We start from the raw sequence: 15,236 nt of genomic DNA, 5'->3' as shown, positions 1-15,236 counted from the left end.
TTTTTTTCTTCCCCTCTCAGTGAGTAACAGATCTGATGCCAAAACAGCTCTGGTTATGGAACTGGGCATGTTTTTTCCACCTGACTCAACATGGGTAATAAATAAATCAAGTATATTTTACTGCTCTCATAGTACGTGGGATCATAGGTAATCTTTTCTCAGAGGCAAGCCATGGTTCCCCACTCCCCACAACTTTGCAGATGAATTCATCAAAGCTCAGAGAGGGAAAGAGGACTTGCTTTTATGACAGCATGCACATTTAGGTTGACCCAGTAGAGCAGATTCTTTAATTTTAGCGAGGTGACCTAGCCATGGTTGTTACTCAACTGTATCACCCAGAAAGTGAAATATGAGCAGTCAAATTTTTCATTGCTGCATTGGTTTGATGGGTGGTGAATTTATTACATGTCAATACACTGATGTGGCACTTAATCTAGGACTGTTTCCATGGACCTAATGCCATTCACTCATTCAACAAACATCTTGTGAATAACTGCTATATTTCAGAACCTCATGACAAAAGGACTCATTTGTATCACATTGGTGCTTTTTCAATTCCTGTAAATACTGTTGTTTGGCAATTTCTTTTAGGGCTGGAACCCAGCAGCGTTTCCCAACTCATGGCTTTCAAAAAGTGCTTTTCCCAGTAAATGGCACTAGAGGGTGCTCAACTGTCAGTAACAAATGTGGGCTCTGGGACTTGGTGTACTCTTTCCAGACTTTGGTTTTACTCTTTTCAGTAAAAAACAGTCATACAACTCCGTCTTCCTCCCAATTGGGCAACGAAACAGGAGACATTCTAATGTGGACTAGACATTGGTTTCCATTAAGGCTTTCTGCCTTAAAATCCAGGCTTTTGAAATATCCCTGTTAACAGTGAACAACTTGGTAGTAACTGCCTAGCCTGGATGTTACATTTAATCCCATCCTATTGTCACCCACCACATTCATATCTAATTTCATGATATCCCAAAAGGAAGCTCTTGAAAGGACTGTCTCCTTTCTAAACCTCAGAGGGTTTACATATGGGCAAATCGGGCTCTCATTTTGCTTTTTGTTTGTCTAGTGCTCTTGGGCATAGGCAAATCTTGTCTCCTGTTTTGGCGCAGAATTATCTGGCTTCAGCTGATTTGCTGGGTCACATTCTGTTAATCTCTGACTCCCCCTGACTCCACCGTTCCTTGTCTTCTGTTCTTTCCCTTCTTGGTGCCTCTTCGGCAGCAACCAGTACTCAGTCTTTCGTTCTCTATTTAAGGAAAAGGGAGAAGTACAGACATTTCTCAAGGGCTTACCATGTGTTGTTATTCTTCTTTATGTCACTTACACTATTGCACGTAGAAGCTGGTAGGAATATCCCCATTCTATAGCGGACTAAAGCAGAGTCCAGCATCAAGTCACCCTCCAGAGGTTGTATACCTTGTAAGCAGCTGAGCTAGGATTTAGTTCTAAGGTGTTCTGATTTTGCTCTCTTCTGTCCCACACGACTTATTCAGACTTTCATACCCTTTAATATCATCATGAGTGTTTCCAGTCATATTCCTCGTCATGTTCCTTGGTTTTACCACATGAAAATTTGTTTAAAATTCATAACTCTTGATTGAAAAACCTAGCTTAAGACATTAAAAAATGAAAAAGTACTTAAGTTCTAAAGAAATTATCCCTCTTAACCTCAATATATTTTAATAAAAAAGAAACCAGAACTTGAGATAGGCGTAGCTTTGGTGATTAAGTAAAACAGGTTCTTGGTTCAGCCCTGGTGTAAGATTTCACCTTAGGAGTCAGTCAGAATGGCTAATATGCAAGATTAAAATACTTATATTGGGCTTTGTAGAAAGACTTCTTTAGAAACCTGGAGGCCTTCAGAATCATTGTTAATGAGCTCACTTGTTTGGTCAGGGTTATAGATTCAATATTTCAAGCTTTTCAGGGTAAGGCATTACTTGGTATGAAGCAAGAGGCTAACAGGAATATAGAATCACCAAATTTAAAATTGAATTTCCTTTGATAGTCTACATTTTCTACATGTCTAATGCAGTTTTAAAGAAGAAAATAGCCATAGACATTTCTGGCTTATTGGGCTTCTGGCAATTATTACGAATAGAGATTAAAAAACCCAGCTTTATTGAAATGTAATTCATATACCATACAATTCAGCCACTTAAAGTGTACAGTTCAATTGTTTTTAGTATATTCAGAGGTATGTGCAACCATCACCACAGTCAATTTTAGAACATTTTTATCACCTCAAGAAGAAACCCTGTATCCTTTAGCTACCATCCTCTTATTCCCACATTTTTGCCTCCTCCAGCCCTGAGTAACCACTAATCTACTTTTCATCTCTGTGTATTTCCCTGTTCTGGAATTTCATGTGAATAGAATCATACAGTACGTGATCTTTTGTAACCAGCTTCTTCTACTTAGCAGAATGTTTTCAAGATTCATCCACGTTTTAGCATGTATAGATACTTTGCTCTTTTTTATGGCTAAATAATATTCTATTGTATGAACACACCACCGTTTGTTTATTCATTTGTTTGTTGATGGACATTTGGGGTACTTACATGTTTTGGATATTATGAATAATGCTGCTACAAACATTCATGGACAAGTGTCTCTGTAAACATGTTTTCATTTCTTTTGGATACATACCTAAGAGTAGAATTGCTGGGTCATATGGTAACTCTATGTTTAATTGTGGAACTTCCAGACTGTTTTCCAAAACAGCTGGACTATTTTATGATCCCACCATCAGTGTATGAAGATTCTGATTTCTCCTGCATTATTGATAACACTTGTTATTTGACTCTGATATAACCATCCTCATAGATGTGGAGTAGAGGTTTTTAAAAAATAGTGTGGGATTTATATCACTAGATTTATTTATTTATACTTTAATTTATCCTTTCAACTACCCATTATTAACTGTCTGCTAAGCCTTGGGCCAGGGTCTGGAGGTTTCAAGGCGACATACCTGCCTTCTACATCTCGTGGGATAGGGAAACAGAAAATGAGATGCACCAAAATACGAGTATTTTAATAGAGCTATGGATAAAAGTCTATGAAAGCCCAAAGTAGCAAGTGACTAACTTGAGTTCCGTTTAATTCAAAGAGGTTTAAATTCAGGCTGCTAAATGGGTAAGATTAAAATATTTAATACCAGCTTTATAAAAAGCCTTTCTAGAAACAGGATGGCTTTTAGAAAGTAGCTCTGGTTTCCAGAATTGTCATTGAGTTCCAACTATTACAATATAGTCGCTGTACCAATTTTTGTCTGCTGTACAGGGATAAGATAAGTCGTGTCATCCTTTGATTGGTGAGAACAGAGAACATCTGATAACTTTGGGAATTCAGGCGCCAAAAATGATTTTTTTTGCTGCCGTGATCTTTAATAGTTCCATTTCATTGGATTTTTGCTTTTCCCCTTAACAAAAGCAATTGCTTCCATTTTTTTTTTTTCTAGGAAGGGGAAAACATGAGATTTACAAGACTATCAACATTTATTTTATTTAAAACCATAAAATATTTTTATTAAAAAGTATTGTCCTTACAATTGTCTATCTCAGAAGCCAGGTCCATATTTTTTTTCAACAAAAGTTCAGGTTTGGGATAGTATCATCATAGATCTCCTTCCAATTTGTCTCTTCTCCCACCTCACTGATTTGCTCTGAACCATTCCTCTGTTCATTGTTTCCTTTGAGGTTCTAGATCCTCTGGGCTGTGCCTTCTATCCCAGAACCCAATGCTGTTGGATTCCACACATGGAGAAGTTGTCCTCACGCTGGCTTAGATGCATTAAAAATGCACTGGGCCTTCTGTGGACTTAAGGAACATTTTTTCACCTCCTTCCTTTTTCCTCTGGAGTAGAATAAACATGGAGTTGAAGTCCTTGTGCAGCTATGCAGGCCAGAGTTCATCGCCTCGAGCTATCAGAGAATAGAAAACACCTGCTTTAATTCAGCAGGCCTCTGTCCTTGTCTTTGCCAGAGTGTGGGACATTTTAGGTCCTGTGGCTTCTGTCCATCTCTCCTGCTGTGGACACCTATTTTTATATGGTGGTGTAAATATTTGCAGAACAACCGGACTTAATATGCCCTCCTGTACTTGGCTTGTAGAGTTCTCCTGGATGATTCCTGCCTAATGACAGAGTAAAAGCCTGAGGTCATGTAAATTGTGTGAGTGAGGGAAACAGGTGCCTGGGAGTGTCACCACACTTAAAGCAACACCCTGCAGAAAGCCCTTTTTGGGGGCCCGCAGGGCAGCCACCTTTGCAGATGGAAAGAAGCTTCTTTACCCAGAAAGTGGTCAAGAGGATGCATTTATTTCTCCATGTATATACAGTCTTACAGAAATTTGGTTCATGAACATTTTGGTCATTCTCCATGGTGGTAATGGTGGAGTTTTTTTTTTTCCCTGCTCCATTCTGTCCCTTGTTGCAGGGGGCTTTGTCAGTTGCTTTGACTTAGGGCGCAAGAGCTACCAGGATTTCAGATATGGTGCCTGTGTGGATGGGCCAAGGGAGGGCTTGGCAAATGCAGACTTGGCACGTAGAGGAGGGTATAAGAGAGAGGAGTTTGCTATCTTAAAAAAATAAACACCCCAGATCTCCCAGTGGCCCTATCAGGAAGAAGAACTAAGGCCCACTTGTTGATAGTCCGGCATTAGTGAGACAGAAAAGGGGCTGGGGCTGGTCCCCAAAGTAGACTGTGATTACTTTGTGTGATTTGAGTGGAGAAAGCTCCTGTGTAAAAATATCCCATCCTCTCTTTCCTGGTGCCTGAGTTTCTAATCAAGACACAGCTTGTGTGTGTGTGAGTGTGTGTGTGTGTGTGTGTGTGTATGTACTGTGTATCTCATGAAGTCTTGACCCATTCCTTGTGAAGGTTTTGGGGTGTCCTAGAATCCCCTCTTAAAATGCAACTACCCAGGAGGAAAACTCCTTTAAGCCAATTTAAAGCATGTCCTGAGGGAAAGGGTGGGGATTAGCAGGAGGGGATTGGAAGAGGGCCTTAATTGAAGGTGGGATTGAAGGGGAGTCCATGGAGAAAGGAAAAAGAGAACCCAGCCTAGGTCACCATACCCCCAGAAGAAGAGATTTATACCAATAGTAGGGAAGGGTTGGGGGATGAGGGATTAAAGTCTTCTAGGGAGCCAAGTCCCTCCCCCACAACAGAAAATCCCGGTGCTTCCCTAGTCTCCAGCCTTCAGGTCTTGGCCTTGACTTCATGCTTCTCCAGTTAAGTGGAGCTGACTGATGTCCATTCCCAGGGTCATCATCCTGGGTCCCTCCCCTGTCCCTCAAGCCCATAGCGTGCTGGTCACCAAGTCCTGCAGGTTCTACTTCCTTAGAAACCAGATTCTGCTCCTTTTATCTTCCCCCTCATGCCACAGCCTTGGCTGCCTGCCGCAGCTCCTAGAAGGTTCCCAGGCCTCCAGCTCAGCCTCCTCCAATCCATGATTACTCTGCTGCTGAAATAAGCTTTCTAAAAAGGCAAATCTCTTCCTTTTTACCCCTGCTTCAACTCTTTCAGTGTTGCCCGATTGCCTCCCAGGAAAAATAGTACATTTCTTAGTATTGGCACCCCTCCATGCCTCTCCAGGTTTTTCTGTCTCACTTGTCCCCCCTGTAACTACCTTCCTACTGCAGGAATCCCCTGAAATTACAATGCCCTCTCCCACTTCCCCGAAGGTGCAGCCAAATCTGCAGAGCCATCCTTTATTCCTTTGGGTCATTCTGGACTCTGCTCAGGCATCACCTCTTCTAAGAAGGCAACCTTGACCTTCTGGTCTGGTTGGTGCTCCTCATCCACCCTCACAGTGCTCCCTGCTCCTCCACCTCCTGGCTCCTCCACACTGTAACTGCCTACTCCCCTCCCCTACCTTTCACATAGGATCCCTTTAAAGGTGGGGATTGTCTTAGGTGTCTCTGTACCCCAAAGCCCAGCGGTAGGAAACCTGAGAATATTTGCTCTATGAATTAATTGTTGCTAGGTTATATTTTTGGTCTGAAAGGCCTCTCACCCCTTGGCTCACTTCTAAGATCTCCCCACGCAAGGCCCAATTAGATGTGATCTCCTTGAAGCCTTTCCCTCCCCCAATGTTAGAACTTCCTGCTCTCTCCACTGAGGTTCTTCTCCTTTGTTTTATTCTAATTTACGAAAATCCTGATATCTTTAAACCATGAAAACCCAAAGGAGTGCATGCACTCAACAGACACCCAAGGAGGCATCCATTGGGTTATTGGCACCAGGCCAGGAACAGAAGACCGGCTGGGCAGGCTGCTTTTCTCTTTTAAGTCACATCAAGTAATTGCTCTGCTTGCTCACAGGGTTGGGCCTACTGTCTTTATTCACTCTCCAGATGGATGGAAATTGCTTTCTGAGGGTTGTTTCCATGTCTGGTTTATTTTTATTTTGCCACCTGTGCCTAGCACAATGCTTCCCTCAGAGAAAGCCCCCAGTGGATGAGTGAATGAATGAACTGTTAGTGGAAGCAGTGATTATTTGACTCTACCCTGAAATATAAGCCTGCCCTAGGAGCATCACCCATCCCAGAACTTGATTTTTTGGGGGGTGAGGGGAGGAGTTTGTGCTTTGAGATGCTGTGAAGGGAGTAAGAACCCCTCTGCCCACATCCCCCAAGAAAAGAGAAAACCAGAATGCAGTTTTAACCCCTCTTTTCTTCAAAATAATTCCTCTTCAACTCAGTGTCTGGAATACACCAGAGCCAGTTCTGGAACTCAGGGAGCCAGCCACGGCCACCTAGCTGCAGAGTGCATGACTGGTTGTTCTGTGGATGAATGAAGGGGTTGAGGGTGACCTTGTCCTTTTTCTTTAGAGGCTGGCTGGTCCAGGAATCGAACTCTGGATCTTGGGGTTATCAACAACACACTCTAACCAAATGGCCAGCCCTATTCTTGTTTTTAATAAGCCCAGGACTTAAAACTCCTTCAGTTCCCAGAGCCCTCTAGGAACTACATTTGTGTTGGATGGTTTTGTGGCACACTTCCTCTTTCAGATGAACTCTTTGGCTGCTTGGGAGCCCTGTGTCTCTTTCCCTTACTTCTCTCTCATATTTAGATGTGCCTTTAAAAAGTCAGCACTTGTTACAGAAACACTATTCTTCTCTGCTTCTGGATGGGCATCTCCTCAGAGGTTCGTCTCATTGTCTGCTGAAACAGCCTTCGAACTTTTTTAGGAGTAAACAGAGGTAGGTGCCTCTTGTGATCCTTGGTTCCACGCCAAATGTTCCTTTGGATGGGTGGCATTCAACACATACTTGAGCTGCGGCAGGGAGTTTTTTAGGTTTATGTAGTTATATGATCCCTCAATACATTTCTACTTATTTTCTTCTCAAAGTGTTGATTTGCTCATTTTTCTGGGATTGAGCTTAAAAAACTAAACTTGATGGACAGTTTTACTCTTTATTGTGTCCTCTTATTCAGATTCCCTACATTCCTTATGCCACCAGGAAAGAATTAACTCTATAAAAAAATAATAATCAACGTATACTGAGAGCATGCTATGTGTGAGACTTCACATTATGCTCATTCAATTCTGGCAAAAAGTTGATGAAGTAGGTTCTATTATTATTGCCATTTTTCAGGTGAGGAAGCTGAGACATTCAAGTTGCGAAGTAAACTTGCCCACGATAACCCAGCTGGTAAGTAGTAGACTCAGGCTACTAGACTACTAACCATATACAGCACTGTTAAAATTTAACAGTCTCCAAAACTGTGTTCAAGGCACCTGTCTCCTTCAAACACATCTACTCTAAGCTCCCATGCTTTTGAGAATTCTGCAAAAAATTTGTGTATTTTTTACCTATGATATAAAAACTAAAGTTAAAATAACAACAACTCACTCATATGTCTCAGAATTGAAGAAAGGTGAATTTACAATAATTCTGTTTACTTAAAAGTCATAACTATATTAACAAAGTTAAAATGACATTCTATTGGATTTCAAAAAGCAAGGCTACCCTACTTTTAAAAAAATTAATATCTTTCATTATTTTTCAATTCAATCATTATAGAACATAACTTCAGTGTTTAACTTCTGGATTAAAATTTCTCAAAGTGAAGACAGATCTGATCTTCCATTTTCACGTGTGCCAGGTAGTTAGGGATTATGCTGGTTTCTGCATTTGGGCCTTTTAAAACAACAAACGATATGGACATGCTAAGAGTATCTATTTTTTCTTTAATAGATAATATAAATTTCTTTTTTCTCTCTTCTCCCATTAAATTGTAAACCTTGTTCAGAGCAGGTTCTACATTTTCTACTTCCTTTATCAGGCTGCATATATTAAAATATGTTGTCTTCTAATCTGAATTACTGTGCTTTTGATATCTCAAGGAGGTTGGTGGGAGTTCTGCCTGATACTTCAAATTCATACTTCTTGTGTCAGAATACAGTGCTTGCTTTGTAATGATGTTAAGGCCCATTTCAGGCAATGTACAAACTTTTGAACCCATCCCTTGACAAATTAATAAGGAAGGAATTTTTCAAGCCTTAATTTTAGAAAAGGAGACAGCCCGTTTAAACTGTAATCGCTGCAAAGATGCTATGCAAAGAATTTACGATGGAATCTATAGAACTAGATTCTGATATTAACCAGGCAGAGAGAAGGGGTTAAAAATTTCAGGTCTATTACAGACGTACTGATTCAGCCCATTCTGTTTATCTGTAACTCTAATAGTGCATGGAGTTAAACTCTGAAAGTTCTGGAACGTTTTATTTTTTATTTTATTCATTGCCTTGGGAGGAGGGAAAGGAAGAGAGAAGGCACATCTCTGAACTGGCAATGTGGCATCTCCTCTCCCCCTTCCACCCCTCCCCCACTATCTTAGTTATTCGACCTGATTAAACAGCTTTGAGATGGTAGCCGGACTTCTGTATGCTATCGAGGCCCCTGCCTTGTTCGTGATTTAGTGCGATTTCCATCCCTCCCGAGCTTCCCAGTGCCCAGTGGAAGCCCGACTTCTCAGAAGTCTCCCAGTTTTGTCAGGGGTTCGCCAGTGAAGAGTTCACACTGACTTGACGTAGACACAGACTCTCTGGATGCCTCGGGTCACGTCGGATTATTCACTAGCAAATTCTTTTCACCTTCCATCTAAGTCGTGAAAGGTGACGCCAGAATCGCGTGTGCCACTCCCTGAAAAGGACTCTGGCAACACCCAGTCTAGGTTCTACAACGTCTGCCTAGTTACTCGCTTTCCTAGTAGCAGAAAGCGTTCCCCCAAATTGCCTTAAATCTCTCCCGCCCCTGTGCCTACAGGTCAGAGCGCCAGGTCTCAGCGCTCCAGTCAGCCGGAGTCTGATAATTTCGGGAGTTTCTGTCTTGGGGGGACAACAGAAGGAATGGTAGTGGGGAACCGCTCAGTGACCACCGGGCGTTACGTAACGACAGCCCTGGCTGCAGGAGGGAGTGAGACTGACATTGAGACAGACATTCCAGGGGGAGGGTAGTTGCTGTCCTGGAGTCACCAGGAACAGCGGCTGCAGTTCCAAGAATCCGAGGGAGGAAGGTGGCCGAGATAAAGGAAACACTCCGGGAATAAGAATATTAAAAAGCCGCAGGACCCAGAGCATTAGCTAACGGCAGGACACGTGTAGTCATTTGTTAGACAAAACGGCAGCCTTCCAACTTTTGCACGGGAACACGGGGATTTACCCTTTGGGGGATTAAAAACGTTGATACGCAAAGCCAAGAGCTAATGAATGGGATTCAACGGTTTGTTGGCGATATTTAAATATTTCTGTCCAGGAACGCAAACTCTCTGCAGTTATTTAGAAAAGTAGGAACTCAGATCAAACTATAATACTCTCCCGTGCGTCTCCACTTTCCCTAATCCGAAAAGGAGCTGCTAGCGAGGTACTGCCCCTTTAAGACCTGCTCGCTCTCGGGCTCTACAAAAGGGAGTGACCTCTGGGCTTTGACAGCTCCCCTAATAACTACCACCGCGCAGGCCCCGCCCACTTGGCGACCAGCCGCGCCGATTGGCCGGCGGGCCGGTATCCCGTGCTCTGATTGGCCAGCCGCTTCCCCTGAGCGAACCTTTAGAACTCTGAGACAGACAATATTCTGTTACATTGTAGCAAAATGGCGACTGTCATTCACAACCCCCTGAAAGCGTAAGTAAGACTAAAAAATGTACATATTCCGCGTGGTTTCAATATGAAAAAAAAGGCGCCTTCTGCGTGCGGAGCGCTGCCAATGCGCTGCGCTTGCAGGCGCCTCCAGCCGCGGCGGGGCTTCTCTCTTTTCTTCCAGCTCTTACTTCTTCATCTTCTTTTTTTTCCCAGAGCGCAGAAATGTCAGGAGATGCAATTAACAAGAAGAAAATTGTTACATTTGTGCTCTGCTTAATTGGCGGACCTAGAGAGAAAGGGGTTGCCGACAGGGAAGCCGGGCGCTCGAGCGCTCTACAGCTAGGGTCGAGGGCAGCTCGGCGACCGCACGGTCCCCCGAGTCCCCGGGCTGCGAGCGCGGCGCGGGGGGCGGCCAAGCGGGGGGCGAACGCTGGGCAGGGGCCGCCTCGGTGCACTTGGCTGAGCCCCGCGCCTCTGGAGCCCGCGGCCCCCGCCCCGCGGCTAGGTCCGCCGGGGCAAGCGGACAGACCGCGGCGGCCCCGGAGTTTGCAGGGCGCTCTCCGCCTTCCGATCGCTCGCGGGGAGTTTGTGCAAACCTTCCGGAGTTGGGAGGACCGCGGGGGCAGCCGCGAGTCTCGGGAGCCCGAGGGCCCGGGTGGTTGCCCGGGGCTCTCCTACCCCGGCAGCCCCCGGATCATGAAGGCGCTGCGGGCGGTCGCCGCTGTGTCTGCGTGTGTTTGTGGGCGAACTGGCTATAGCACATTAACGACCCGGACCAACTTGGGGTTGACTGGGAGGCAGGAAAGCTGCAGGTCTTATGAATGGTGTTGTCGCCTCCTCTGCGTGGAAAGCCGAGGCGGGCGGAGAGGCGGTGTGGGGCTCCCGGCCCGGGCGAGGGGCAGGTGCCTCTGGCCGCCTCGGGGAGACTTTGAGCGGATGCCCAGATCCGGGACAGAGCGGGGCGGCTGGGCCAGGACTCGCGGGGGCCAGTCCCCGGGTCCGATAACCAATTCCTGCCTGCCTGCCTGCCTTCCTCCTCTTTTTCATCCTGGCTTCCTTCCTTCCTTCCTTCCAGTCGGTGGAACTGTTAAGCCGCCAAGTCCGCTCGCGATCGCAGAGCCTGGGGTGGCCCCAGAAAACTAGTGTCGTTTTAAAAGGGGTACGTTGGCAGTGATGTTGGGAGAGGGTGGCTTCCTCCTTATCGCGGCGCGACGTGGGCTCGGGGTCCGCGCTCTTTCGACCAGGACTTCCCCTCCCGGCTGGAAGCCGCCGACTAGGGGAGGGGGAGGTGCGGGTGGGAAACGTTTCGTGCCGGATTCTCCCCGGTGCGCGGCAGATGTCGACCCTGGTTCTGTCAACTCCGCGCACCCGCACCCTCAGCCCAGGCTCCTCCTGGAGTTGAACACCGGGCGCGCAGCGGGGGGCGGTAGGGGGGCTCCTAACGCAAAGGAACGCGCAGGGAGAACCGGACGTGTTTGCACCAGCTGATCGCTCGCCAGTAAAAAGAAACAGGGGCAGGAATGTCCCAGGTCTCGGAGTTTTAAATACACATGTAATATTAAAGCTACCCCTCAAGAAGACATTGGGAGCTGAGGCTGATCGAAGAAGAGCTCCCGGGTTCAGTTCTCGCTCGGAAGCTCGGACATATACTTCACCTGAATGCCACGGCGTTTCACCTGAGAAAGAAAATGTTTTATGGCAGAATAAATGGGCGTAACTTCGCCGCATCCTTGCTCCGGGTTACTGGCGCCGCCACATCGCTGATGCTGTGAGTTTCTACTGAACCCACAGCTGATTTGCAGTTTCCCCATTTCCAGCCGAAATCACGTAGCAGGGCTGATGCCACCTGGTAAACTCAAGTTAGAGAAATCTATTTCACATGTGCGCCGGGTTTGTTTCCTGCTGGGAAAGCCGTAGCCCTGTTACCCGGGAGCGCGAGGGCGGGCGCAGTATCTCTCAGCTCCAGGGTTCCCCTGCTCGCTCCAGTTTTTTTGGACCACAGAAGGGATGTGTGCTTGGGGAGGGCGTCTATCTAGGGTTGGGCTAGGAGTGGGGGCAGGGACGGAGAAGCGGGAAGAGGGTGGCCGAATCCCGGCTGGTTAGTGGAATTAGTTTTGAATTATACTTGTACATAGTATAATTAGAAACAGTTGCAATGTGATTTATTTGTAATTCTGTGTCGCCACACACACGCACACACGGCATACACACAACACTCCTACCTGCTTTTGCTACGTAGGAGTTGAGTGGTCACTTATAATTAGCCGTTCCTTTTTGCATCTCAAACCCTTTCCCTGGGGTTGAAGGGTGTAAACAATACTCTCGACCAAACCGATTCTCTTGCGCCCTGGACGGTTTTTAAACTCCTAATGCAGGAGCACAGGCGTTGTTATTGGAATACGGAAACCATCTGCCTTTATTTTTTAAAAAATAACTTGTTTAATAAAACATATTTCATTTGTTTTTAAAAGTTGCTGATCAAGAAGCAATACACACGTGAATAAATTATGCATGGGATAAATTAGAACAAAGCACAGAGACTCATCAAGCCGAAGGGATGGATGGTGTTGCAGGGAGGAGGGGGTGCGGGGAGAATGGTTTAGAGAGCTATGTTTTTATCCTCATGTGTCCCTCCTGACAATGAAACGGAGCTGAACGACATTAGCATTTTCTCTGTGTGCGTTGTGAGTCTCTCTCCCCATCCTTTAAAAAAAAAAAAAAAGCCAACACCAGGACGCCCCCTACAGAAACTGGTTTCACAAAGGTTTCCACTAGGATTGGGGGATAAAGTGGTAGTAGTTAACGCGCTGGTGAGAAAGAGCTCAGGTTTCACGCAACACCTATGAAGGCTCTGCCAACTCTGAGTATGGACCCTTTTTCACTATACCAGCTTTTTCCACATGGGGTATTCAATAATTCAATTAGCTGGGGTAACTGGCTGGCACAATTTGAATCTCATTGCTTTGGGGTCTTCCTTAGGCCCCAACCTCGTGAAGCCACATCTCCTCTCTTAGCAGTTTGGCTTTCTTCCTGCCTGTCTTTGATCTCCCCTCAACTCCCTTTCTTCTTCCTCCTTGTACCCCCTTGTTCACCCCCTTCCTCTCTGAAGCTGACAGCCTGGCTTCTCTCTCTGTTGTTGCCTTTAACATCTTATTACTGCCCAACAGGGTGTTAGAGGCAGAAACTGGAGCCGCCTGGACTGATCAGATCACAAAGGGGACGCAGCAGGTGGCCCCACAACCAAGCAGTCACATCTGGACAAATAGAATTTAAAAGCACTGATGGACATGTATGAAGTGTAAATGTGTATTACACATTATTTAATTTAGCAGCTACATTGTCTGAGCGAAGATGCGTGAGAGTAATCCTCATTTCTTATATATTCAAGCAAGATAAAGGCCATGCAGTGAAGTAAATACACGTAGGTAACAAATATGGATTTGATAAAGGTCTGCCTGTAATCTAGTCATATTACATATTGTATTCTGGTTGATTTCTGCATACTTGGGAAACAAGCTTTTAATATAAATTCTAATCTTAATATTGTAGTTCAGGTAAGCCACCTTCCCCCATATCTGCAATCTGCGCTTTAAACAATTTACTCTTTTATTAAGTTATCAAAACCCTGGTTTTGTATGCACTTAATTGGGAATGCCTGCCACCTTCTGCCAGACTTGATTATGCAGATATGTATCTATTATTATAACTGCCTACTTAGAAAAGAATAACTGTTGTTATTATTTAATTATTTCATATAAACCAACAGGCTTTACCTCAAGTTGATATTTATTAATAAAGAATGAGATTAGCAATTTATTTTGTCATGCTTATAACTGTGAAGATACATATACACACTTATACTGAAACTTTCTTTTGTAGGAAGTTACCCTTGCTTGGAGGTATGTGTTTATATCCCTGTTTTATTATTAACGGCACAATAAGGTCAAACAGCAGGTCATGTATATAGATGGATCTCAGATCTTCATCTCTTTACACATTCTGTGATCTGGATACAGTGTATTCCAATCTAAAGTGGTTTTGTGCATGTGAAAGTTAGAAGCCAGACTTCACTGTTGCTGTGGCACTCAGATATCAGAGAGGAAGGGGCAGGGGGGGCGCATTCCTGGTTCTAATCTCCTCTCAGCTCTTCAACTCTTTCCGTTGGGGAGGGGGGATGTGGATAGGTACTAAGTGGAGAGTATTGGGGTTGGGACTTTGTGAACTTGCAGCCTTTTATGGACATTATTTTAGCCCCTTATGAAAAAGGACCCTCGGACATTTTAAGCCAACATATGCGTAACAACTACCTTCTCCATCTGCTTCTGGTTGCCACTGTAAAAAAGCCCTAAGTTCTCCAATCTTCATTAGCACACATTATTTTTCAGTGAGATGAATGTCTGGTTTTGATGAGATACCCATAAAGGATGTTAATTTTTGCCAGACCCCAAGTGGAGGCATTGTCACAGGGTAAACCTCTGAAAATAGCCTGGCCTGCAGACCTCCCGGAGACATCCGAGATTGCCAGTGAAATGGGAACTGCTCAGACCCATAAGGTGGGCTGGAATTCAGAGACTACTTAGTTGGAGACTTCTCATCCTTTGTGTTTTTGGAATCATGCAGGTAGCTGGATTTGGATACATCTGAGAAAGACTATAATGTCTAAAGCTGTTTCAGAGCAGTCTGCTCAGATCAGTGCAGAAAACCAAAATATCATGGTCAGCATGTTTTGTTTTGAGCAGGCCCCAGGAAAAGAATGGAAACTGAGGCCAGTGTTTCAGTTTTCAAAATACAGCCATGCTGCTTGTTGGGGGTGGGAAGGCTGGGTCATAGAAAGACACCAGAATACAGGCCTGTTTATTATCCCAACCTCTGCAAAGTAAGTTTTGTGGTTTTTGAGTGTTTTCAAAGTGACTAGAAGACAGAAGTTTAGCCAAATGTGGCAAACCTCTGGCCAAAAAAAATCCCACAGCCACTGAAATATTTTTTACGCAGCCATGAGGTCTTATGTAAGCATGACCCTAGTCTTAAATAGTCTTTAAATGTAAAGGTATTTAAAAAGAAAGATAAAGAGTGGCCTGGGGGTGGGGGGTAGAGGGAGGATGGATGAGTGGATAAAACCACTGTGTGGCCTGGAAGTCTGAAAAG

The 15,236-nt window shown here is 44.8% G+C and overlaps 1 protein-coding gene and 1 non-coding gene across 2 annotated transcripts in view; one reads left to right on the top strand and one right to left on the bottom strand.

Annotated features, from left to right (window-relative positions):
- Positions 1 to 3,556: 3,556 nt before the first annotated feature.
- Positions 3,557 to 3,624, bottom strand: LOC134374405 (small nucleolar RNA SNORD50). The gene has a single exon (XR_010023254.1). It is a non-coding gene; the product is annotated as a small nucleolar RNA SNORD50 (small nucleolar RNA).
- A 6,477-nt stretch (positions 3,625 to 10,101) lies between these two features.
- The window catches only part of DPF3 (double PHD fingers 3), a 251,100-nt gene continuing 245,965 nt past the window's right edge, over positions 10,102 to 15,236 (top strand). Inside the window, exon 1 of the mRNA XM_063090345.1 lies at positions 10,102 to 10,133. Coding sequence (XP_062946415.1) covers positions 10,102 to 10,133 — 32 coding nt within the window. The remainder of the gene's footprint in view (positions 10,134 to 15,236) is intronic.

Source organism: Cynocephalus volans, chromosome 3 (assembly GCF_027409185.1).
Source record: "Cynocephalus volans isolate mCynVol1 chromosome 3, mCynVol1.pri, whole genome shotgun sequence".
Taxonomy (NCBI): domain Eukaryota; kingdom Metazoa; phylum Chordata; class Mammalia; order Dermoptera; family Cynocephalidae; genus Cynocephalus; species Cynocephalus volans.
Note: the sequence above shows the minus strand (reverse complement) of the source record. Positions and strands in the feature narration are given on the sequence as shown.